Source organism: Heptranchias perlo, chromosome 7 (assembly GCF_035084215.1).
Source record: "Heptranchias perlo isolate sHepPer1 chromosome 7, sHepPer1.hap1, whole genome shotgun sequence".
NCBI lineage: Eukaryota > Metazoa > Chordata > Chondrichthyes > Hexanchiformes > Hexanchidae > Heptranchias > Heptranchias perlo.
Window position 1 is genome coordinate 5,307,004 of NC_090331.1, and position 26,601 is coordinate 5,333,604.

Below are 26,601 nucleotides of genomic sequence, written 5' to 3' on the forward strand. Positions count from 1 at the left end.
CCTCTCTATCGCGTCTGAAAACCCTGTAACCAGGAACGTTGTGCTGCCATTCTTGCCTCTGTTTAAGCCATGTTCTGTAATAGCTAAGATATCGCACTTCCACGTGTCTATTTATGCCCTTAGCTCATCTGCCTTATTCACTATACTCCCTGCCTTACACCATTAAGCTGCCAAACTCCTTCATTGTCTAATTTCTAACCTTTGTTTCCTCTGCCTTCCAAACTCGCTTATTAATTTTCTGCCTTCCATTTCCAGCTCTGCTTCTCTCCCTTCTGAATCTACGCTCAGGTTCCCACCCCCCTGCCAAGCTAGTTTAAACCCTCCCCAACAGCACGAGCAAACCTCCCTGCGAGGATATTGGTCCCGGCCCTGTTGAGGTTGGACAGGTCCCACCTCCCCCAGATCCGGCCCCAATGCCCCAGGAATCTAAATCCCTCCCTCCTGCACCATCTCTCCAGCCAGGCATTCATCTGCTCTATCCTCCTGTTTCTATACTCACTAGCACGTGGCACAGGGAGTAATCTGGAGATTACTGCCTTTGAGGTCCTGCTAATTAATCTCCTTCCTAGCTCCCTAAAATCTGCCTGCAGGACCTCATCCCTCTTTCTACCTCTGTCGTTGGTACCGATATGGACCATGACCTCTGGCTATTCACCCTCCCCTTCCAGAATGTTCTGCAACCTTCAGTAACATCCTTGACCCTGGCACCGGGGAGGCAACAGATCATCCTGGAATCACGTCTGCGGCCGCAGAAATGCCTGTCTGTTCCCCTAACTATAGAATCCCCCTATCACTATCGCTCTCCTGACCTTTCTCCTCCCTCCCTGTACAGCTGAGCCAGAGGACTCCCCAGAGAAACCCTCTCCCTCACCAGGACTGAATACTGGTTGGAGAATGAGATGCCCTCAGGGGACTCCTGCACTACAAGGGTCCTCCTTGTTTGTCTGGCAGTCACCCAGTCCCTCTCCTCTGCTCCACTGCCTCAACTAAAGAAAAGGATGCTGCCATTGGAGCAGTACAGGAGGAGGTAGCAGCGATATTGGATAGGATCAAAATAGATAAAGAGGAGGTACTTAAAAGATTGGCAGAACTCAAAGTAGAAAAGTCACCCGGTCCGAATGGGATGTATCCTAAGTTACTGAGGGAAGTAAGGGTGGAAATTGCGGAGGCTCTGGCCACAATCTTCCAATCCTCCTTAGATACGGGGACGGTGCCGGAGGACTGGAGAATTGCAAGTGTTACACCCCTGTTCAAAAAAGGGGAGAGGGATAAACCCGGCAATTACAGGCCAGTCAGCCTAACGTCTGAGGTCAGGAAACTTTTAGAGACAATAATCTGGGACAAAATTAATTGGCACTTGGAAAAGTCTGGGCTAATAAATGAAAGTCAGCACGGATTTGTTAAAGGAAAATCCTGTTTGATTAACTTGATTGAGTTCTTTGATGAAGTAACGGAGAGGGTTGATGAGGGGAGTGCAGTTGATGTTGTGTATATGGACTTTCAAATGGCATTTGATAAAGTACCACATAATAGACTTGTTAGCAAAATTAAAGCCCATGGGATCAGAGGGACAGTGACAGCGTGGATACAAAATTGGCTGTGGGACAGAAAGCAGAGAGTAGTGGTGAACGGTTGTTTTTCAGACTGGAGGGAAGTATACAGTGGTGTTCCCCAGGGGTCAGTATTAGGACCACTGCTCTTTTTGATATATATTAATGACCTGGACTTGGGTATAGAGGGTATAATTTCAAAGTTTGCAGATGACACAAAACTCAGAAATGTAATAAACAATGTGGAGGACAGTAACAGACTTCAGGAGGACAGAGACAGACTGGTGAAATGGGCAGACACATGGCAGATGAAATTTAACGCAGAGAAGTGTGAAGTGACACATTTTGGTAGGAAGAATGAGGAGAGGCAAAATAAACTAAATGGTACAATTTTAAAGGGGTGCAGGAACAGAGAGACCGGGGGGTGTATGTACACAAACCTTTGGACCTTATCCCTCTTTCTACCTCTGTCGTTGGTACCGAACTAGGGGTCATAAATATAAGATCGTCACTAATAAATCCAATAGGGAATTCAGGAGAAACTTCTTTACCCAGAGAGTGGTGAGAATGTGGAACTCGCTACCACAGGACTAGTTGAGGTGAATAACAGAGATACATTTAAGGGGAAGCTGGATAAACACATGAGGGAGAAAGGAATAGAAGGATATGCTGATAGGATGTGGAGATGCCGGTGATGGACTGGGGTTGACAAATGTAAGGAATCTTACAACACCAGGTTATAGTCCAACAGTTTTATTTGAAAATCACAAGCTTTCGGAGACTTTCGGACTATAACCTGGTGTTGTGATATGCTGATAGGGTGAGATGAAGTAGGGTGGGAGGAGACTCGTGTGGAGCATAAACACCAGCACAGACCAGTTGGGCCGAATGGCCTGTTTCTGCACTGTAAGTTCTATGTAGTTGGAGCTAGAATGGGAGGGGTTGGCGTTGTGAGGAGTGAAAGGGGGTGGAGAGGCTGGGGATTTTCCTTTGTTGCGGTTCCGTTAATGACCTACTGATGACAACAGGTGTCGGAGTACCCGGTGATCCTGTCCATTGAGAATCACTGCAGCGTCGAGCAGCAGACCGTCATGGCACATCACCTGCAAAGCATTCTGGGAGACAAGCTGATGAAAAGGACCATCGATGGAAAGGTCCCAACGAGACTCCCATCTCCAGAGGTAAGAACTGGAGAGTCTAAACCAGACTCCCATCTCCAGAGGTAAGAAATGGAGAGTCTAAACCAGACTCCCATCTCCAGAGGTAAGAAATGGAGAGTCTAAACCAGACTCCCTTCTGCAGAGGTAAGAACTGGAGAGTCTAAACCAGACTCCCATCTCCAGAGGTAAGAAATGGAGAGTCTAAACCAGACTCCCATCTCCAGAGGTAAGAAATGGAGAGTCTAAACCAGACTCCCTTCTGCAGAGGTAAGAAATGGAGTCTAAACCAGACTCCCATCTCCGGAGGTAAGAACCGGAGAGTCTAAACCAGACTCCCATCTCCAGAGGTAAAAACTGGAGAGTCTAAACCAGATTCCCATCTCCAGAGGTAAGAACTGGAGCGTCTAAACCAGATTCCCATCTTCAGAGGTAAGAACTGCAAAGAGGGGCTCACAGAATAGAAGGTACAAGATGGCAGCATGGCCTTCTGTTGCATCTGTTCTGTCAAGTGTCACAGGACACATGACAGCACCCTAGAAGTTTAGAAGCTGCAGTTACTGTGGGTTGATAACAAATTCACTGCAGCTCAGACCTAGATTACAGGTCTCAATCTTCAGCTTGGGAGAGAGGCCTTATTTGTCAGCCTGGGAGGGAGGCCTTAATCTTCAGCCTGGGAGAGAGGCCTTAATCTTCAGCCTGGGATAGCGGCCTCGATTATGGGAACTGCAGTACAGGCCTCACACTTTGATTATAAGAATCAGGTGAGGCAAAGTAAACACTGGTGGTAAATCCCTGGGCTCCAGTCAGTGACGGTAACCCCTTGAGTGTCAAACCTTCCGTTCAGTTCAGAGCGACGGGTGTCAGTCCTGAAACACAAATAGGCACAGGAGGAGGCCATTTAACCCCTAGAACCTGTTACACAGGAACAGGAGGAGGCCATTCAGCCCATCGAGCTGTGTTACATAGGAACAGGAGGAGGCCATTCAGCCCATCGAGCTGTGTTACATAAGAACAGGAGGAGGCCATTTAACCCCTAGAACCTGTTACACAGGAACAGGAGGAGGCCATTCAGCCCATCGAGCTATGTTACATAGGAACAGGAGGAGGCCATTCAGCCCATCGAGCTGTGTTACATAAGAACAGGAGGAGGCCATTCAGCCCCTTGAGCCTGTTACATAGGAACAGGAGGAGGCCATTCAGCCCATCGAGCTGTGTTACATAGGAACAGGAGGAGGCCATTCAGCCCATCGAGCCTGCTGTGCCATTCAATTAGATCATGGTTGATCTGTATCTCAAGTCCATTTACCCACCATTGTTCCAAAACCCTTGATACCCCTTACCCAACAAAAATCTATCAATCTCAGACTTGGAAGCTCCATTTGACCCCCAGAATCCACAGCTTTTTGGGGGAGAGAGTTCCAGATTCCCACTCCCCTTTGTGTGAAGAAGTGCTTCCTGACATCACCCCTGAACGGCCTGGCTCTAATTTTAAGGTTCTGCCCCCTTGTTCTGGACTCCCCCCACCAGAGGAAATAGTTTCTCTCTATCGACCCTATCAAATTCTGTTATCATTTTAAACACCTCGATCAGATCACTCCTCAACCTTCTAAACCCAAGGGAATACAAACCTAGGTTATGTAACCTCTCCTCATAATTTAACCCTGTAAGGCCTGGTATCATTGTGTCACAATACAGGACTGGTTGCTGAGGGCCTGTAGCACGGGGCCTGGTTCTTTCTTCCAGAAACCTCCCAATTGAGCCCCCAGAATTATTTATCATCTTAGAAAAATAGGAATCACGACAGATTAATTTCCCATTGTGCCAATAGCCAGAGCAAACCTCCAATGTGCTGCTGTGTGCGATTTTATAAAGATCCGGCCTGCTCTGAATAATTAAAACACATCAACCTCGGGCTCAAAATTCACACCTGCCAGGACATTGCAGCCGGTTTCAGGAGGAGAGTGAAATTAATAATAAATGATCAGTGAATGGGGAGACCGATTAACCCCCTGAGCACTGGGACATTGTGACCTTTCTGTTGTGAAGGCGACACCTAAAGGGACAGTCCCCACTGGGGGCGAGACCAGTCACCCCCTGAGTGACCAGATCGCACTCTTGACCAGAGACAGAGAAAGAGGAGGCAATGGGAGGAGGGGCAACACTTAAAATATCCAGAGCACTGAGAGATTGGTCACTGTGAGGGGACGAGAGGCGATAGGAGGAAGGGAGAGATATTAGGGCAGGTGACCGAAAGCTCGGTCAAAGAGGTAGGTTTTAAGGAGCGTCTTAAAGGAGGAGAGAGAGGCGGAGAGGTTTAGGGAGGGAATTCCAGAGCTTGGGGCCTAGGCAGCTGAAGGCACGGCCGCCAATGGTGGAGCGATGGAAATCGGGGATGCCCCAAGATGCCAGAATTGGAGGAGCGCAGAGATCTCGGAGGGTTGTAGGGCTGGAGGAGGTTACAGAGGTAGGGAGGGGGCGAGGCCATGGAGGGATTTGAAATCAAGGATGAGAATTTTAAAATCGAGGTGTTCCTGGGCCAATGATGCGTCTTCCTGTTTGGCTCAGTACCACTCTGGGCAGTGCCGTTAAACATTGAGCCACTGGGTGGCGGGAGGGTGGGGGAGGAGCTGATGGGGGGCTCTTCATTTGTGTTAAACTAAACTTCGATGAAACACTGGTTAGGCCCCAGCTGGAGTATTGTGTCCAATTCTGGGCACCGCACTTTAGGAAGGATGTTAAGGCCTTAGAGAGGGTGCAGAGGAGATTTACTAGAATGGTACCAGGGATGAGGGACTTCAGTTACGTGGAGAGACTGGAGAAGCTGGGATTGTTCTCCTTAGAACAGAGAAGGTTAAGGGGAGATTTGATAGAGGTGTTCAAAATTATGAGGGGTTTTGATGGAGTAAATAAGGAGAAACTGTTTCCAGTGGCAGGAGGTTCGGTAACCAGAGGACACAGATTTAAGGTAACGGGCAAAAGAACCAGAGGGGATATGAGGAAACATTTATTTTTTACGCAGCGAGTTGTTATGATCTGGAATGCGCTGCCTGAAAGGGCGGTGGAAGCAGATTCAATAATAACCTTCAAAAAGGAATTGGATAAATACTTGAAGGGGAAAAATTTGCAGGGCTACGGGGAAAGAGCAGGGGAGTGGGACTGATTGGATAGCTCTTTCAAAGAGCCGGCACAGGCACGATGGGCCGAATGGCCACCTTCTGTGCTGTATCATTCTATGGTTCTATGATTCTGACAGGAGCTGAAGTGCAAGGTCCTGGTGAAGGGGAAACGGATCGGCAAGTTGGAGGACTGCCTGAACGGTCAGGGGGAGGATCACTACATGGGGGAGGTGACCGACGAGGACGAGGCAGCGGAAATGGACGACGAGAACATCAAGAACGAAGTGAAGAGGAAAGGGAAGGTAAACGTCCCGCGGGGCCCGGTAAACGGAGACGCCAAAAAGGGGGAGGAATCTTCAGCTCACCAGCCCGAACCCAAGACCCCTCCCTACCCACCCCCCCCCGCCTTCAGGAGTGGTGATTTGGGGGGGGGGAGGGGAGAGGAGAAGAATTCTCCCACCAAAATCAGGCAAGATCGCGGCGAGGGAACGAGCAAAGGATTCAGTCAATGAGGCCCCCCCCCCCACAATAACCAGGGATCACCCCCCACCCCGCCCCCCTCCCCCGACTACTGATTGGGGGCCATCAGGAACTAAAGTACAATCTTCCAGGCACTGCAGCACAGTGGGAGAACCTTCACCACACGGACTGCAGTGGTTCAAGAAGGCGGCTCACCACCACCTTCTCAAGGGCAATTAGGGATGGGCAATAAATGCCGGCCTCGCCAGCGACGCCCACACCCCCAGAATTAATTTTTTTAAAACCCGAGAGAAAGATCATTGGGGCATTAAAAAAACTGTCCTTGATTTTCATTTTCTTTGAACATTTTTGTTGGGTATTCGGGGATATGGAGACAAGGCGGAACAGGCTCGAGGGGCTGAATGGCCTCCTCCTTTACTTGTGTTCCTAACTTGGCTCTAAGCTGCACGGGTGCTGTAATGCAGTAGTGCAGGCAGGTAATCTGAACTGGGTCAAGTGACAGGTCAGGTGACAGGTCAGGTGACATGACAACCATTGCTCCAAGCTACTACATCACCCAGTGCCCCATTCAGCAGAATTCAAACATCGTAATTAGTGGGGATAGGATCTGCATGACTAACCAGATGCAAATGTGCAGCTCACTGCCCCATTGCAGCACCTGCGTTATGGGGAGCGGGCAGGAAATTGGACATGAAGCTGAGTTCGGATCGGTCAATGCCCTGTGGGTGGCGGAGAGGGCCCAGGGGCTATGTGGCCGGGTCCTGCTCCGACTTCTTGTGTTCTTTAGATTTGTGGTTGGGATCAGATCAGCCATGATCTTATTGAATGGCGGAGCAGGCTCGAGGGGCCGATTGGCCTACTCCTGCTCCAATTTCTTATGTTCTTATGTTCTTATTCCAGCACCTCCACAGCTGATTGCCCGATTGCAGCACCTTTGCAGCATTCTGCCCCATTGCAGCACCTGCGCAGCTCACTGCCCCATTCCAGCACCTCCACAGCTGATTGCCCCATTGCAGCACCTGCGCCGCTCACAGCCACATTGCAGCACCTGCGCCGCTCACTGCCCCATTGCAGCACCAGTGCAGCTCACTGCCCCATTGCAGCACCAGCGCAGCTCACTGCCCCATTGCAGCACCTGCGCCGCTCACTGCCCCATTGCAACACCTGCGCCGCTCACTGCCCCATTGCAGCACCTGCGCCGCTCACTGCCCCATTGAAGCACCTGCGCAGCTCACTGCCCCATTACAGCACCTGCGCCGCTCACTGCCCCATTGCAGCACCTGCGCCGCTCACTGCCCCATTGCAGCACCTGCGCCGCTCACTGCCCCATTGCAGCACCTGCGCAGCTCACTGCCCCATTACAGCACCTGCGCAGCTCACTGCCCCATTGCAGCACCTGCGCCGCTCACTGCCCCATTGCAGCACCTGCGCTACTCACTGCCCCATTGCAGCACCAGCGCAGCTCACTGCCCCATTGCAGCACCAGCGCAGCTCACTGCCCCATTGCAGCACCTGCGCAGCACACTGCCCCATTGCAGCACCTGCGCAGCTCACTGCCCCATTGCAGCACCAGCGCAGCTCACTGCCCCATTCCAGCACCTCCGCAGCTGATTGCCCCATTGCAGCATCTTTGCAGCTCACTGCCCCATTGCAGCACCTGTGCAGCACACTGCCCCATTGCAGCACCTGCGCAGCTCACTGTCCCATTGGAGCACCTGCGCAGCTCACTGTCCCATTGGAGCACCTGCGCAGCTCACAGCCGCATTGCAGCACCAGCGCAGCGCACTGCCCCATTGCAGCACCAGCGCAGCTCACTGCCCCGTTGCAGCACCTGCGCAGCTCACAGCTGCATTGCAGCACCTGCGCAGCTCACTGCTCCATTCCAGCACCTCCACAGCTGATTGCCCGATTGCAGCACCTTTGCAGCATTCTGCCCCATTGCAGCACCTGCGCAGCTCACTGCCCCATTGCAGCACCTGCGCAGCTCACTGCCCCATTGCAGCACCTGCGCAGCTCACTGCCCCATTCCAGCACCTCCACAGCTGATTGCCCCATTCCAGCACCTTTGCAGCTCACTGCCCCATTGCAGCACCTGCGCAGCTCACTGCCCCATTCCAGCACCTCCACAGCCGATTGCCCCATTGCAGCACCTCTGCAGCATTCTGCCCCATTGCAGCACCTTTGCAGCATTCTGCCCCATTTCAGCACCTGCGCAGCTCACTGCCCCATTGCAGCACCTGCGCAGCTCACTGCCCCATTGCAGCTCCTTTGCAGCTCACTGCCCCATTGCAGCACCTGCGCAGCTCACTGCCCCATTGCAGCACCTGCGCAGCTCACTGCCCCATTGCAGGTGTGATATCCTCTTCTCCGGTATTCACTTCTGTCTCTCCCTGGTTTGATTGGTTGTCAGGGGTCCAAGCAGCACTTGGCCAAGGAGCTGTCGGATTGTGTCATCTACTGTAAGAGCGTTCACTTCAACAGTTTCAAACACTCCCGCTCGCACTACAAGTTCTACGAGACCTCCTCCTTCACCGAGTCCAAGGCCCGGAAACAGATCAGAGAGGCCGGTGAGTGACAACGAGGGGAGCGGGCTGGTTATAGGCTGGAAACTATTCGAGGGGTTCGGGAGTTTATATCTAGGATAATGGACACTGGAGCTTGAATGGGTTTCGATGGGCCGAGTGGCCTGTTTTGGTCTCTGATTGTCCTGATGGTGAGATAGTAAGCAGTCTGCTTTGGTTATTGCTCCCCTCACAGCCCTCATTCCCTGGGCTCGATTATTCACTCTCTTGCCTGTTCTGTTTTGCCATCCAGCAAATGAATTTGTCCGTCACAATGCCTGGCAGCTGACGAGGATTTATCCCAGCGGATTCAGAACTGACTCTTCAAACTTCAACCCACAGGAGATGTGGAACACCGGATGCCAAATAGGTAACTAGTCTCAATAGGATCTCCCGAATCACAGCTTAACAGCGCACACCAGGATCGGGTGTCCCAGGGCCAGTCCTGTTTCGGTGCTGAGGTAGTGAATCTTTCCCAGGGTGGGGACAGAGCTACACAACTGGACCCCAAAACTCGGAATCAGGGCGGGGACAAAATCACCCAGGGTCCCGGCTCCAGGTCATCAGCCTGTCAGAAGGTGCAGACAGTGTTACCATTTGGCTGTGGTGCCCTCCCCGCAAATCAGTACCCAGGCAGGGTGTGCACATGTGGTGTTGGTGTGGTCACTCAGTGACAATCGGGGTCACAGTCAGTAACGATCGGGGTCACAGAGTCAGTAACGATCGGGGTCACACAGTCAGTAACGATCGGGGTCACAGAGTCAGTAACGATCGGGATCACAGTCAGTAACGATCGGGGTCACAGTCAGTAACGATCGGGATCACAGAGTCAGTAACGATCGGGGTCACAGAGTCAGTAATGATCGGGGTCACAGAGTCAGTAACGATCGGGATCACAGTCAGTAACGATCGGGGTCACAGTCAGTAACGATCGGGATCACAGAGTAAGTAACGATCGGGGTCACAGAGTCAGTAACGATCGGGGTCACAGAGTCAGTAACGATCGGGGTCACAGTCAGTAACGATCGGGGTCACAGTCAGTAACGATCGGGGTCACAGTCAGTAACGATCGGGGTCACAGTCAGTAACGATCGGGGTCTCATTCAGTAACGATCGGGGTCACAGTCAGTAACAATCGGGGTCACATTCAGTAACGATCGGGGTCACAGTCAGTAACGATCGGGGTCACAGAGTCAGTAACGATTGGGGTCACAGTCAGTAACGATCAGGGTCACAGAGTCAGTAACGATCGGGGTCACAGTCAGTAACGATCGGGGTCACAGAGTCAGTAACGATCGGGGTCACAGTCAGTAACGATCGGGGTCACAGTCAGTAACGATCGGGGTCACAGAGTCAGTAACGATCGGGGTCACACAGTCAGTAACGATCGGGGTCACAGTCAGTAACGATCGGGGTCACAGAGTCAGTAATGATCGGGGTCACAGAGTCAGTAACGATCGGGGTCACAGTCAGTAACGATCGGGGTCACAGAGTCAGTAACGATCGGGGTCACAGTCAGTAACGATCGGGGTCACACAGTCAGTAACGATCGGGGTCACAGAGTCAGTAACGATCGGGGTCACACAGTCAGTAACGATCGGGGTCACATTCAGTAACGATCGGGGTCACAGTCAGTAACGATCGGGGTCACAGAGTCAGTAACGATCGGGGTCACAATCAGTAACGATCGGGGTCACAGTCAGTAACGATCGGGGTCACAGTCAGTAACGATCGGGGTCACACAGTCAGTAACGATCGGGGTCACAGTCAGTAACGATCGGGGTCACAGTCAGTAACGATCGGGGTCACAGAGTCAGTAACGATCGGGGTCACACAGTCAGTAACGATCGGGGTCACAGTCAGTAACGATCGGGGTCACACAGTCAGTAACGATCGGGGTCACAGTCAGTAACGATCGGGGTCACAGAGTCAGTAACGATCGGGGTCACAGAGTCAGTAACGATCGGGGTCACAGTCAGTAACGATCGGGGTCACAGAGTCAGTAACGATCGGGGTCACAGTCAGTAACGATCGGGGTCACAGAGTCAGTAACGATCGGGGTCACAGAGTCAGTAACGATCGGGGTCACAGTCAGTAACGATCGGGGTCACAGAGTCAGTAACGATCGGGGTCACAGAGTCAGTAATGATCGGGGTCACAGAGTCAGTAACGATCGGGGTCACAGTCAGTAACGATCGGGGTCACAGAGTCAGTAACGATCGGGGTCACAGTCAGTAACGATCGGGGTCACACAGTCAGTAACGATCGGGGTCACAGAGTCAGTAACGATCGGGGTCACACAGTCAGTAACGATCGGGGTCACAGTCAGTAACGATCGGGGTCACATTCAGTAACGATCGGGGTCACAGTCAGTAACGATCGGGGTCACAGTCAGTATCGATCGGGGTCACAGTCAGTAACGATCGGGGTCACAGTCAGTAACGATCGGGGTCACACAGTCAGTAACGATCGGGGTCACAGTCAGTAACGATTGGGGTCACAGTCAGTAACGATCGGGGTCACAGTCAGTAACGATCGGGGTCACACAGTCAGTAACGATCGGGGTCACAGTCAGTAACGATCGGGGTCACACAGTCAGTAACGATCGGGGTCACAGAGTCAGTAACGATCGGGGTCACAGTCAGTAACGATCGGGGTCACAGTCAGTAATGATCGGGGTCACAGAGTCAGTAACGATCGGGGTCACAGAGTCAGTAACGATCGGGGTCACAGTCAGTAACGATCGGGGTCACAGAGTCAGTAACGATCGGGGTCACAGTCAGTAACGATCGGGGTCACAGTCAGTAACGATCGGGGTCACAGTCAGTAACGATCGGGGTCACACAGTCAGTAACGATCGGGGTCACAGTCAGTAACGATCGGGGTCACAGAGTCAGTAACGATCGGGGTCACAGAGTCAGTAACGATCGGGGTCACAGTCAGTAACGATCGGGGTCACAGTCAGTAACGATCGGGGTCACAGAGTCAGTAACGATCGGGGTCACAGTCAGTAACGATCGGGGTCACAGTCAGTAACGATCGGGGTCACACAGTCAGTAACGATCGGGGTCACAGTCAGTAACGATCGGGGTCACAGTCAGTAACGATCGGGGTCACAGTCAGTAACGATCGGGGTCACACAGTCAGTAACGATCGGGGTCACACAGTCAGTAACGATCGGGGTCACAGTCAGTAACGATCGGGGTCACAGTCAGTAACGATCGGGGTCACACAGTCAGTAACGATCGGGGTCACAGTCAGTAACGATGGGGGTCACAGAGTCAGTAACGATCGGGGTCACAGAGTCAGTAACGATCGGGGTCACAGTCAGTAACGATCGGTGTCACAGTCAGTAACGATCGGGGTCACAGTCAGTAACGATCGGTGTCACAGAGTCAGTAACGATCGGGGTCACAGTCAGTAACGATCGGGGTCTCACAGTCAGTAACGATCGGGGTCACAGTCAGTAACGATCGGGGTCACAGTCAGTAACGATCGGGGTCACACAGTCAGTGACCCGCTCTGTTCGAGCCCACTGATGCAGCAATGACCGCTGTGAACGGACAGGCTAACCCGCTCTCCTCGTTTATCTCCCATTGAGTGGCGTTGAACTTTCAGACGGCCGGTGAGGAGATGGACCTGAACGATGGCCTCTTCAGTGCCAATGCTCGCTGCGGGTTCGTACTGAAGCCGTCATTCATGAGAACGGTGGAATCGACCTTCGACCCGGAGCATCCCAAAGATACCACTGGTTATCGCCCACTCAACCTCACTATCCAGGTAAACCCATTTACTGCCCGACCGATTGACTGGGCCCACTGGGGCTGTGGCATTCCCAGGCTGGGCCTCACTGAGTACCAGATGGGCTCAGATGAAGGAGGCCCATCCGCCAGAATACCAATAACAACAACAACCTGCATTTATATAGCGCCTTTAACGTCCCAAGGTGCTTCACAGGAGCGGTTATCAGACAAAATTTGACACCGAGCCACATCAGGAGATATTAGGACAGGTGACCAAAAGCTTGGTCAAAGAGGTAGGTTTTAAGGAGCGTCTTAAAGGAGGAGAGAGAGGCGGAGAGGTTTAGGGAGGGAATTCCAGACCTTAGGGCCCAGGCAGCTGAAGGCACGGCCGCCAATGGTGGAGCGATTAAAATCGGGGATGCGCGAGAGGTCAGAATTGGAGGAGAGCAGAGATTTCGGAGGGTTGTAGGGGCTGGACGGGTCCCACCTCCAGGACACTACCTGCCCTCCCCATCGCGGCACCCAGCTCTTTCCTGATTAAATCAAGTGTCCCTGCTTCAACCCCTCTCACTGCTCACCGATTCCTGCGGTTGTTTCCCCCTTCCCCCCCACAGTACCCTGTACCCTCCTGTCCTGTTTCCCTGGGGTTTCATAGGACCATAGGAACAGGAGGAGGCCATTCAGCCCCTCGAGCCTGTTCAGTCATTCAATGAGATGATCTGTATCCTAACTCCATCCACCTGCCTTGGCTCGATATCCCTTAATGCTTTTGATCGCAAAAATCGACCGATCTCAGATTCAAAATTATTAATTACTTTTTGTGGGAGGGAGTTCCACACTTCTACCACCCTCTGTGTGAAGAAGTGTTTCCTAACTTCTCTCCTGAATGGCCTGGCTCTGATTTTAAGGTTGTATCCCCTTGTCCTGGACTCCCCCACTAGTGGAACAAGTTTCTATCTCATGGCATTTTTCCAGGTTTACTTTCTCTAGCCCCCGGAGGGGGGTTACGGTGGTCTTGTTACTGGACTAATAACCCAGAGACAGCATTTGTTGAAATCCCGCAGTTTGAGAGATTGGATTCAGATTTTAAATAATCTGGAAACTAGAGAGACTGGAGAAGCTGGGATTGTTCTCCTCAGAGCAGAGAAGGTTAAGGGGAGATTTGATAGAGGTGTTCAAAATCATGAGGGGGTTTTGATAGATTAAATAAGGAGAAACTGTTTCCAGTGGCAGGAGGGTCGGTAACCAGAGGACACAGATTTAAGATAATTGGCAAAAAAACCAGAGGGGAGATGAGGAGAATGTTTTTACGCAGCGAGTTGTTATGATCTGGAATGCGCTGCCTGAAAGGGCGGTGGAAGCAGATTCAATAATAACTTTCAAAAGGGAATTGGATAAATACTTGAAAAGGAAAAAATTTGCAGGGTTATGGGGAAAGAGCAGGGGAGTGGGACTAATTGGATAGCTCTTTCAAAGAGCCGGCACAGGGACGATGGGCCGAATGGCCTTCTGTGCTGTATGATTCTATGAAATAAAAAAGAAGGGCTTGCATTTATATAGCGCCTTTCACCACCTCAGGTAGTGGGTTCAAGTCCCACTCCAGAGACTTGAGCACAAAAACTAGGCTGACACACCTGTCGGAGGTTCCATCTTTTGGATGAGATGTTAAACCGAGTCCCTGCCTGCCCTCTCAGGTGGACGTGAACGAGCCCGTGGCCACTATTCAAAGAAGAGCAGGGGGAGTTCTCCCTGGTGTCCTGGACCAATATTTATCCCTCAATCAACATCACTAAAACAGATTTTCAGGTCATTGTCACATTGCTGTTTGTGGGACCTTGCTGTGCGCAAATTGGCTGCCGCGTTTCCTACATAACTACCCCAGAGGGCTGAGAACGATCAGTCGTTGAGTATATTCAAGGCTGAGATCGATAGATTTTTGGACTCTAGGGGAATCAAGGGATATGGGGATCGGGCGGGAAAGTGGAGTTGAGGTCGAAGATCAGCCATGATCTGATTGAATGGCGGAGCAGGCTCGAGGGGCCGAGTGGCCTCCTCCTGCTCCTGTCTCTTATGTTATTACAACAGTGACTAAACTTCAAAAAAAGTACTTCATTGGCTGCAAAGCGCTTTGGGAGGTCCTGAGGTCATGAAAGGTGCGATAGAAATGTAAGTCTTTCTTTGATTATTTTTTCAGTTGACTCCCTTCTATATCAAACTAGCTTTCTCTTAAACTTTTAATAAAATCAAACATGTCGACTTCCTGGTTTCGACCCCTCAAGTGTAATTTTAGGCCAACTGCAGCTGTGTGACAGGCCCGTCCATCTGGTATACCTCCTGTGCCCCGATTTTAATCGTTCCACCATTGGCGGCCGTGCCTTCAGCTGCCTCGGCCCTAAGCTCTGGAATTCCCTCCCTAAACCTCTCCGCCTCTCTCTCCTCCTTTAAGACGCTCCTTAAAACCTACATCTTTGACCAAGCTTTTGGTCACCTGTCCTAATATCTCCTTATGTGGCTCGGTGAAGTTTTGTTTGATAATCGCTCCTGTGAAGCGCCTTGGGGGATGTTTTACTGCGTCAAAGGCGCTATATAAATGCAAGATGTTGTTGATATTAACAAGATGCCGTCATAGTGACATGTACATTCAGCTCCTTTGGGTTCAGATTCGATCAGCATCTATGGTTAATGTTAATGCCCGGGGTCAATGTTGGCCTTTATCTCAAGGGGGAGGGGCTGGAATACAAATGGGTGGAAGTGATGTTCCAGCTGTACAGAGCTCGGGTCAGACCCCATCAGGAGACTGGGTTCAGTTCTGGGCACCGCACCTCAGGAAGGATATATTGGCCTTGGAGGGGGTGCAGCGCAGATTCACCAGAATGATACCGGGGCTAAAAGGGTTAAATTACGAGGACAGGTTGCACAGACTAGGCTTGTATTCCCTCGAGTATAGAAGATTAAGGGGTGATCTAATCGAGGTGTTTAAGATAATTAAAGGATTTGATAGGGTCGATAGAGAGAAACTATTTCCTCTGGTGGGGGGAGTCCAGAACAAGGGGGCAGAACCTTAAAATTAGAGCCAGGCCGTTCAGGGGTGATGTCAGGAAGCACTTCTTCACACAAAGGGGAGTGGAAATCTGGAACTCTCTCCCCCAAAAAGCTGTTGGGGCTGGGGGTCAATTGTAAATTTCAAAACTGAGATCGATAGAGTTTTGTTGGGTGAGGGTATCGAGGGATATGGAGCAAAGGCGGGTAAATGGAGTTGAGGTACAGATGAGCCATGGTCTAATTGAATGGCGGAACAGGCCCAAGGGGCTGAATGGCCTCCTCCCATTGCTGTGATCCACCAGGCCGGACGGCTTGGCGCAGAAACCACATCAGGGAACAGTATTTGAGGAACAGCGGGATCTTTCTGTGTGTAAATTGGTTGCCATTGTTTCATTACATGACTTGAAAAAGCAACTCATTGTACGTGAAGCACGATGTAACTTCCGGGCGACGGACTCGTTTCTTACCAGGGTTTTCAATGCCTGAACTTTTCTGTCAGTGTGCCCTCTCTCTCAGTTCTTCCTCTTTTTCCCTCTCTCTCGCTCTTGCTCTCTCTCACTCTCTCACCCACTCTCTCTCTCTCTCTCTCTCTCTCACACCTTTCTCTCACTTTCTCTCACTCCTTTCTCTCACTCTCTCACTTCTCTCTCTCACTCCCTGGCTCTCTGTCACTCACTCATTCTCTCACTCTCTCTCTCACTGATTCCTCTCACTTCTTTCTCTCACTCTCTCCCCCACTCTCTCTCACTCCTTTCTCTCAGACAATAGAGTGAGAGTAAACTAGCAAGAAATATAAAAACAGATTGTAAGAGCTTCGACAAGTATGTAAAAAGGAAGAGAGTAGCAAAAGTAAACGTGGGTCTCTTAGAGGCTGAGACGGGAGAAATTATAATGGGGAATAAGGAAATGGTAGAGACGTTAAACAAATATTTTGTATCTGACTTCACAGTAGAAGACTCAAAAAACATACCAGGAATAATGGGGAACCAAGGGGCAAATGAGAGTGAGGAACTCAAAGTAATTAATATCACCAGAGAAAAAGTACTGGAGAAACTAATGGGACTAAAAGCTGATAAATCCCCTGGACCTGATGTCCTACATCCAAGGGTTCTAAAAGAGGTGACTGCAGAGATAGTGGACGCATTGGTTGTGATCTTCCAAAATTCCCTAGATTCTAGAATGGTCCCAGTGGATTGGAAGGTAGCAAATGTAACCTCACTATTCAAGAAAGGAGAGAGAGAGAAAACAGGGAACTACAGGCCAGTTAGCCTGACATCAGGCTTGGGCTGATAAGTGGCAAGTAACATTCGCACCAGACAAGTGCCAGGCAATGACCATCTCCAACAAGAGAGAGTTTAACCACCTCTCCATGACATTCAACGGTATTACCATCGCTGAATCCCCCACCATCAACATCCTGGGGGTCACCATTGACCAGAAACTCAACTGGACCAGCCATATAAATACCGTGGCTACAAGAGCAGGTCAGAGGCTGGGTATTCTGCAGCGAGTGACTCACCTCCTGACTCCCCAAAGCCTTTTCACCATCTACAAGACACAAGTCAGGAGTGTGATGGAATACTCTTCACTTGCCTGGATGAGTGCAGCTCCAACAACACTCAAGAAGCTCGACACCATCCAGGACAAAGCAGCCCGCTTGATTGGCACCCCATCCACCACCCTAAACATTCACTCCCTTCACCGTGTCTGCAGTGTGTACCATCCACAGGATGCACTGCAGCAACTCGCCAAGGCTTCTTCGGCAGCACCTCCCAAACCCATGACCTCTCCCACCTAGAAGAACAAGGGCAGCAGGCACATGGGAACAACACCACCTGCACGTTTCCCTCCAAGTCACACACCATCCCGACTTGGAAATATATCGCCGTTCCTTCATCGTCGCTGGGTCAAAATCCTAGAACTCCCTTCCTAACAGCACTGTGGGAGAACCGTCACCACACAGACTGCAGCGGTTCAAGAAGGCGGCTCACCACCACCTTCTCAAGGGCAATTAGGGATGGGCAATAAATGCCGGCCTCGCCAACGACGCCAACATCCCATGAACGAATAAAAAAAATGTCATCGGGAAAATGCTGGAATCCATTATTAAGAAAGTGGTAACAGGACACTTAGAAAATCATAATATGATTGGGCAGAGCCAGCATGGTTTTATGAAAGGGAAATCGTGTTTGACAAATCTATTACAGCTTTTTGAGGATGTAACTAGCAGGGTAGATAAAGGGGAATGTAGTATATTTGGATTTTCAAAAGGCATTCAATAAGGTGCCACACGAGAGGTTGTTTGCAAGGTAAAGGCTTATTGGGTTGGGGATAATATATTAACATGGATAGGGGATTGGTTAACGGACAGAAAACAGAGAGTAGGGATAAACGGGACATTTTCAGGTTGTCAGGCTGTAACTAGTGGGGTGCCGCAAGGATCAGTGCTTGGGCCTCAGCTATTTACAATCTATATTAATGACTTAGATAAAGGGACCGAGTGTAATGTTTCCAAGTTTGCTGATGATACAAAGCTAGGTGGGAAAGTAAGCTGTGAGGAGGACACAAAGAGTCTACAAAGGGAGATAGATAAACAAATTTGGCAGGGGGATGGGCACCAGGATGTAGCATTGGAAAGGAGAAACAAGGGACACAAAGGATTGGGAGAGAAAGATAGCACTAGAGTACGAAATAATACGGTATTAGGTGGGATCAGACCGAGAGGGAATATGAGAAGGTTTAAGATAGGCTTACAGTACATGTGTGTAAACGCATGAAGCATAATAAATAAGGTTGGTGAGCTGCAGGCTCAAATAGTCACATGGGAATATGATGTCGTGGCGATAACGGAGACCTGGCTCATAAAAGGGCAGGATTGGGTACTAAATATTCCTGGATACAAGGTGTTCAGGAAAGATAGGGAAGGAAAGAAAGGAGTGGGGGGGAGGGGGGTGGCAGTATTGATTAAGGAGAATATTGCAGTGCTGGAGGGAGAGGATGTCCTGGAGGGGTCAAGGACAGAATCTATTTGGTTAGAGTTAAGAAACAATAGAGGTGCCATTACACTACTGGGTGTATTCTATAGGCCACCAACTAGTGGGAAGGATATAGAGGAGCAAATTTGAAGGGAAATTACAGAGAGGTACAAAAGCTATAAGAGTTGTGGTAACTGGGGTCTTCAACTATCTTAATAGAGACTGGGATTACAATAATAATATAAGGGGCAAAGAGGGGGAGGAATATTTTAAATGTGTTCAGGAGAACTTTCTTGACCAGTACGTTTCCAGCACAACGAGGAAGGAGGCATGGCTGGACTTGGTTCTAGGGAATGAGGCGGGCCAAGCGGAGCAAGTGTCAGTGGGGGAGCATTTAGGGAGCAGCGATCATAGTATCATTAGGTTTAGAATAGCTATGGAAAAGGACAAAGACCACTCTAAAGTAAAAATACTCAATTGGAGGAGGGCCAATTTCAATGGGATGAGAACAGATCTGGCCCGGGTAAATTGGAATCAAAGATTGGCAGGCAAAACTGTAATTGAACAGTGGGCGGCCCTTAAAGAGGAGATGGTTCGGGTACAGTCTAGGCACATTCCCACGAGGGGGAAAGGTAGGGCAACTAAAGCCAGAGCTCCCTGGATGACAAAAGAGATAGTGAGTAAGATGAAGCAGAAAAAAGGGGCGTATGACAGATGTCAGGTTGATAACACAAGTGAGAACCAGGCAGAATATAGAAAGTTCAGAGGGGAAGTGAAAAAGGAAATAAGAGGGGCAAGGAGAGAGTATGAGAATAGACTGGCGGCCAACATAAAAGAGAATCCAAAAGTCTTCTACAGGCACGTAAACAGTAAACAGGTAGTAAGAGGAGGGGGAGGGCCGACTAGCAACCATGAAGGAGATCTACTCATGGAGGTAGAGGGGATAGCTGAGGTACTAAATGAGTATTTTGCATCTGTCTTTACCAAGGAAGAAGATACTGCCAGAGTCTCAGTAAAGGAAGATATAGTTGAGATAATGGATGGGCTAAAAATTGATAAAGAAGAGATACTAGAAAGGCTAGCTGTACTTAAAGTAGATAAATCACCCGGTCCCAATGTGATGCATCCTAGGTTGCTGAAGGAAGTAAGGGTGGAAATTGCGGAGGTACTGGCCATAATCTTCCAAACATCCATAGATACAGGGGTGGTGCCAGAGGACTGGAGAATTGCAAATGTTACACCCTTGTTCAAAAAAGGGTGTAAGGATAAACCCAGCAACTACAGGCCAGTCAGTTTAACCTCAGTGGTGGGGAAACTTTTAGAAATGATAATCCGGGACAGAATTAACAGTCACTAGAATGAGTGTGGATTGATTAGGATGAGGTAACAGAGAGGGTCGATGAGGGCAATGCAGTTGATGTGGTGTATATGGACTTTCAAAAGGCGTTTGATAAAGTGCCGCACGGTAGGCTTATCAAGATTGCGGCCCATGGAATAAAGGGGGCAGTAGCAACATGGATACAGAATTGACTAAGTGACAGGAAACAGAGAGTAGTGGTGAACGGTTGTTTTTCGGACTGGAGGGAGGTGTACAGTGGTGTTCCCCAGGGGTCAGTGCTGGGACCACTGCTTTTCTTGATATATATTAATGACTTGGACTTGGGTGTATAGGGCACAATTTCAAAATTTGCAGATAACACAAAACTTGGCAGTGTAGTGAACAGTGAGAAGGATAGTGATAGACTTCAAGAGGATATAGACAGGCTGGTGGGATGGGTGGACACGTGGCAGATGAAATTTAACACTGAAAAATGCGAGGTGATACATTTCGGTAGGAAGAACAAGGAGAGGCAATATAAACTAGAGGGCACAACTCTAAAAGGGGTGCAGGAACAGAGAGATCTGGGGGTATATGTGCACAAATCATTGCAGGTGTCAGGGCAGGTTGAGAAAGCGGTTAAAAAAGCAAACGGGATCCTGGGCTTTATAAATAGAGGCATAGAGCACAAAAGTATGGAAGTTATGATGAACCTTTATAAAACACTGGTTCAGCCACAACTGGATTATTGTGTCCAGTTCTGGGCACCGCACTTTAGGAAAGATGTGAAGGCCTTAGAGAGGGTGCAGAAGAGATTTACTAGAATGATTCCAGGGATGAGGGACTTCAGTTACGTGGACAGACTGGAGAAGCTGGGGTTGTTCTCCTTGGAACCGAGAAGGTTGTGAGGAGATTTGATAGAAGCATTCAAAATCATGAAGGGTCTAGACAGAGTAGATAGAGAGAAACTTCCCATCGGCGGAAGGGTCAAGAACCAGAGGACATAGATTTAAGGTGATTGGCAAAAGAACCAAAGGTGACATGAGGAAAAACTTTTTTTACACAGCGAGTGGTTATGATCTGGAATGCACTGCCCGAGGGGGTGGTGGAGGCAGATTCAATCATGGCCTTCAAAAGGGAACTGGATAAGTACTTGAAAGGAAAAAATCTGCAGAGCTACGGGGAAAAGGCGGGGGAATGGGACGAGCTGGATTGCTCTTGCATAGAGGTGGCATGTACTCGATGGGCCGAATGGCCTCCTTCCGTGCAGTAACCTTTCTGATTCTATGATTCTATAACCAATTAGGTGAGGGAGCGAGAAGGTGGCAGATGAAGTATAATGTGGGGAAATGTGAGGTTATTCATTTTGGTAGGAAGAATAGAAAAACAGAATTTTTTTAAATGGTGAGAAACTATTAAATGTTGGTGTTCAGAGAGATTTAGGTGTCCTGGTACAAGAAACACAAAAAGTCAGTGTGCAGGTACAGCAAGCAATTAGGAAAGCAAATAGAATGTTGGCCTTTATTGCAAGGGGTTGGAGTACAAGAGTAAGGAAGTCTTACTACAATTGTACAGGGCTTTGGTGAGACCTCACCTGGAGTACTGCGTACAGTTTTGGTCTCCTTATCTAAGGAAGGATATACTTGCCTTAGAGGGGGTGCAACGAAGGTTCATTAGATTGATTCCTGGGATGAGAGGGTTGTCCTGTGAAGAGAGGTTGAGTAGAATGGGCCTATACTCTCTGGAGTTTAGAAGAATGAGAGGTGATCTCATTGAAACAGACAAGATTCTGAGAGGGCTTGACAGGGTAGATGCTGAGAGATTGTTTCCCCTGGCTGGAGAGTCTAGAACTAGGGGACATAGTCTCAGGATAAGGGGTCGGACATTTAGGATGAGATGAGGAATGTCCATCCCAGAGGGCTGTGGACGCTCAGTCGTTGAATATATTCAAGGCTGAGATCGATAGATTTTTGGACTCTAGGGGAATCAAGGGATATGGGGATCGGGCGGGAAAGTGGAGTTGAGGTCAAAGATCAGCCATGATCTGATTGAATGGCGGAGCAGGCTCGAGGGGCCGTATGGCCTACTCCTGCTCCTATTTCTTATGTTCTTATGTTCACTCACTCCTTTCTTTCATTCTCTCTCACTCCTTTCTCTCACTCACTCTCTCCTTTCTCTCGCTCTCTCACTCTTTCTCCTTTCTCTCAATCTCTTGCTCTCCTTTCTCGCTCTCTCACTCTCTCTCCTTTTTCTCACTCTCTCTCTCTCTTGCTCGCTCACTCTCTCTCTCTCCTTTCTCTCTCGCGCTCTCTCTCCTTTTTCTCACTCTTTCACTCTCTCTTGCTCACTCTCTCTCCTTTCTCTCTCTCACTCTCTCTCTCTCCTTTCTCTCTCCCACTCTCTCTCCTTTTTCTCACTCTCTCTCTTGCTCGCTCACTCTCTCTCTCCTTTCTCTCGCTCTCTCCTTTTTCTCACTCTCTCACTCTCTCTTGCTCACTCTCTCTCCTTTCTCTCGCTCTCTCACTCTTTCTGCTTTCTCTCAATCTCTTGCTCTCCTTTCTCGCTCTCTCACTCTCTCTCCTTTTTCTCACTCTCTCTCGCTCGCTCTCTCTCACTCTCTCTCTCTCCTTTCTCTCTCTTGCTCACTCTCTCTCCTTTCTCTCTCTCTCACTCTCTCTCTCTTCTTTCTCTCTCTCGCTTTCTCTCTCCTTTTTCTCTCTCTCTCTCCTTTCTCTCTCTCCTTTCTCTCACTCTCTCTCCTTTTTCTCACTCTCTCTCTCTCCTTTCTCTCTCGCGCTCTCTCTCTCCTTTATCTCACTCTCTCTCCTTTCTCTCTCTCTCTTCTTTCTATCTCTCGCTTTCTCTCTCCTTTTTCTCTCTCTCCTTTCTCTCTCTCCTTTTTCTCACTCTCTCTCTCTCGCTCGCTCACTCTCTCTCCTTTCTCTCTCTCACTCTCTCTCTCTCCTTTCTCTCTCTTGCTCTCTCTCTCTCCTTTCTCTCACTCTCTCTCTCTCTCTCTGTAGGTGATCAGCGGGCAGCAACTGCCCAAAGTGGCAAACAGCAAAGAAGGTTCGATTGTGGACCCATTGGTGAGGGTGGAGATACACGGAGTGCCCATGGACAATGGGAAGCAAGAGACCAAATACATCGACAATAACGGTAACTGCCCCAGCACCGAGCCTACTGCAAACAGCGAGGCTCAGGGGGTGGGGGGGGGGGGGTAACAGGCACTGGGACCCCCCCCCCGGGTTAAGCTCTGCTCTGGGAGGGGTGAAGGAAAAGGAGAGGAAGGGATATGGGAACAGGGCGGGTGAATGTGATCGAGTGGAGGGTAAACGGCAGCAAGGAGCAGAACAGTAACCCAAACTCAGGGACAGCGTCTTCTGCTGTACCACCATGATCCACCCATGGCCTCTCTCCGACTGAGATTGCCCAGTTAGCGAAATCTCGGAGACTATTCCGTGAATTTAGGGCACAATGGGTCCCACACGGTGACTGCCCACAGCCAGCAGAGAGAGAGGAGACTCACAGCTCCTTAATCTGGGCTGGAATCAAAGCCGAGTACCAGAGCTGAGTGCTCGAACTAACTGCCCGAACACAAGCAGAGTTCTGAGTCCTGGAATTGATGGGTGCAAATTTGCTGGGGTGGGATATCTCGCGCCCTGTCCCGTTAGTTAGACTTTCTCCTGCACCCCTGCAGCTCAAAATGATTTTGCCCTGTGAGTTGCTGGGAGTGCGAGCTGTTAATGGGGAACACAGGACATCTGGGACCTCAGTGAATGACGGGTCCAGTGGATGAGATTAAAGGATTGAGGAAGAAACAGGAACGAGGGAGAAGGAAACAGGGTGAATTAGAGTCAAATCAGGTGCAGAAAGAGAGGGAAAGAAAGATTGGATTCAGAGAGAGAGAATAAAAAGACACAGAAAGGAAAAGTCAGAAAATTTTAAGATTGAAATTTTAAAAATCTGGAATGAGACTGAACAGTTTAAATTGTCCCCTTTCCGGGCCACTGAGGTTGATTGGCGTCGCGGTTAATAATTACTGCGTTGTTAAAAGGGTCCTTACGCTGTTAATTACCAGATTTAACTTTCAGTGGCCACGCCCCTCCCTATCTTAAAAACCGCGGGGAGGCTGAGGCCAAGATGCCGTTTGCGCGAGGCAAGCAGTGGAGCGGCCTAAATCGACCCGCAAGTTCTGGAGATTTGCAACTTCACGGCGTGTCTCTCAATCCCCCGGACCTGCCGGCCGATTTGCGGATTAATAACGGAGTTAAGACGCCGTCCATTATATTTCCAGCAAGGCCTGGCCCCGACGTAATTGCATTTCTCCACCAGCTGGTGGCGGCGTCGCTCCATCTAAAAGGGCGAAATGTCTCCACCTATTGGCGGAAACGTACAACTACAGGGAGACCCCTGCCGCTGGGGGTCGAGGCTGGATCCTGGTCGGGGGGTTTGTGACTGGGGTCAGGACCCTCCGAAGATCGAACTCACATATTTGTGAGTTGCAAAAAAAGTCAATCCAAAGGGGAATTGGATATATGTTTGAAAAGGGGAAAAAAAAAACTTTGCAGGGCTGTGGGGAAAGAGCAGGAAAATGGGACGAGTTGGACAGACAGCTCTTTCAAAGAGCCAGCAGAGGCCCGATGGGCCGAATGGCCCCCCCCCCCCCCCCCTCCTACGCTGTAAAGGTTCCATGTTGTGGTAATCTCTCGCCCTGACGGTCACCGTCTTCCCTTCCCTCTCCTAACTAGGCATTAACCCCGTGTGGTACGAGACTCTGAGTTTCATCGTTCATGTCCCTGAGCTCGCTCTGGTCCGGTTCGTGGTTGAAGACTATGATTTGGCCTCGAAGAACGATTTTGTGGGACAGTACACGTTGCCCTTCACCGCGATCAAGGAAGGTGAGACAGACTGCCGCCCGATATAACCCTTTACTGATATAAAGAAAGAACTCCCATTTATATCGTGCCTTTCACAACCTCAGGACGTCCCAAAGCGCATTTCAGACGATGAAGTATTTTTGAAGTGTAGTCACTGATGTAATGTAGGAAACGCGGCAGCCAATTTGCGCACAGCAAGATCCCACAATGACCGGATAATCTGTTTTTTAGCGATGTTGGTTGAGGGATAAATATTGGCCCCAGGACACCGGGGAGAACTCCCCCTGCTCTCCTTCGAAATAGTGGCCGTGGGATCTTTTACGTTCACCTGAGAGGGCAGACGGGGCCTCGGTTTAATGTCTCACCAGAAAGACGGCCCCTCTGACGGCCTGGCCAGTGCGGGCCACATCCCGAGAGTGGATTTTTACAAAAATGGACCAGTGGAATGTTTGCTTCACGGGGCTTCCACTGAGCCAGGAACCCTCTCCCAACATGAGTCAGGAAAGGAGGAGGGGGAGGATGGGCGAGGAGGGGAGGGGAGGAGGAAGGGGAGCAGAGGAGGAGGGGAGGATGGGAGAGGAGGGGGAGCAGAGGAGGAGGGGAGGATGGGAGAGGAGGGGCAGGAGGAGGGGAGGGGAGGATCAGGGGAGGGGAGGATGAGGAGGAGGACGAGGAGGAAGGGTAGGAGGAGGGAGGAGGAGGAGGAGGGGATGAGGGAGGGGAGGGAGGGGGAAGAAGAGGGGAGGAGGAGGAGGGGAGGAGGGAGGATGAGGAGTAGGACAAGAGGAGGAAGGAAGGGGTGGGGGCAGAGGAGCCAGGAAGGAGGAGGGAGGGGAGGAGGAAAGGACGGGGAGGGGGTGAGGAGAAGATGGGGAAAGAGGAGGAGGAGGGAGGGAGGTGGGAGGAGGGGAGGAGGAGGAGGAGGAGGGAGGGGGAGAGGTGGAGGGGAGAGGAGGAGGAGGAGGAGGGAGGTGGAGGGAGGGAGTTAGGAGGTGGGAGGGGAGAAGGGGATGGTGAGGGGGAGGGAGGGGGAGGAGGTGGAGGAGGGGAGAAGGTGGAGGGAGGGGTGGGAGGGGGTTAGGAGGAGGGAGAGGGAGGAGGGGATGGTGAGGGGGAGATGGGGGGAGGAGGGAGGAGGAGGGGTGGAGCAGGTGGGAGGGGGAGTGGGTAAGAAGGGGGGAGGAGGGGAAGGGAAGAGAGGGAAGAGGGGGAGGGGGAGGAGGAGGGAAGGAGGAGGGGGAGCGGGTAAGGAGGAGGGGTGGAGGGGGAAGGAGGAAGTGGAAGGGGGAGGGAGCAGGAGGGGAGGGGGAGCGGAGGGAGGGTGGGGAGGAGGAAGGGAGGAGGAGGGGAGGATCAGAAGAGGGGAGGGGAGGATGAGGAGAAGGACGAGGGGCAGAGGAGAGAGAAAGTGGGGAGAAGGAAGGGGAGGGGAGGAGGAGAGGAGGAGGAGGGGGAGGGAGGGGGAAGAGGAGGGGAAGATGAGGAGGAGGGGAGGAAGGAAGGGGAGGGGTGCGGGAGGAGGGGGAGGAGGACAAGGGAATGAGAGAAGGGGAGGGTGAGGGAGGAGGAGGGGAGGAGGGGTGTAGGGGAGGAGGGAGGGGGTGAAGCAGGAGGGGGAGGATGAGGGGGAGAATGTAAGGGGAGAGGTGGAGGGGGAAGGAGGAGGAGGGAGGGAAGGAGAGGGGAGGATGAGGAGCAGAGGAGAGGAGGAGAAGGGGGAGGGGAGGACCAGGAGATGGGAGGGGAGGATGAGGAGAAGGACGAGGGGCAGAGCAG

At 50.7% G+C, this 26,601-nt stretch overlaps 1 protein-coding gene across 1 annotated transcript in view; it reads left to right on the plus strand.

The window, feature by feature from the left end:
* Nucleotides 1-26,601, plus strand: part of plcd4b (phospholipase C, delta 4b) — a 53,150-nt gene that overhangs the window by 22,844 nt on the left and 3,705 nt on the right. Inside the window, exons 5-11 of the mRNA XM_067986973.1 lie at nucleotides 2,579-2,731; nucleotides 5,964-6,128; nucleotides 8,717-8,873; nucleotides 9,121-9,237; nucleotides 12,469-12,647; nucleotides 22,969-23,104; nucleotides 24,697-24,846. Coding sequence (XP_067843074.1) covers nucleotides 2,579-2,731; nucleotides 5,964-6,128; nucleotides 8,717-8,873; nucleotides 9,121-9,237; nucleotides 12,469-12,647; nucleotides 22,969-23,104; nucleotides 24,697-24,846 — 1,057 coding nt within the window. The remainder of the gene's footprint in view (nucleotides 1-2,578; nucleotides 2,732-5,963; nucleotides 6,129-8,716; nucleotides 8,874-9,120; nucleotides 9,238-12,468; nucleotides 12,648-22,968; nucleotides 23,105-24,696; nucleotides 24,847-26,601) is intronic.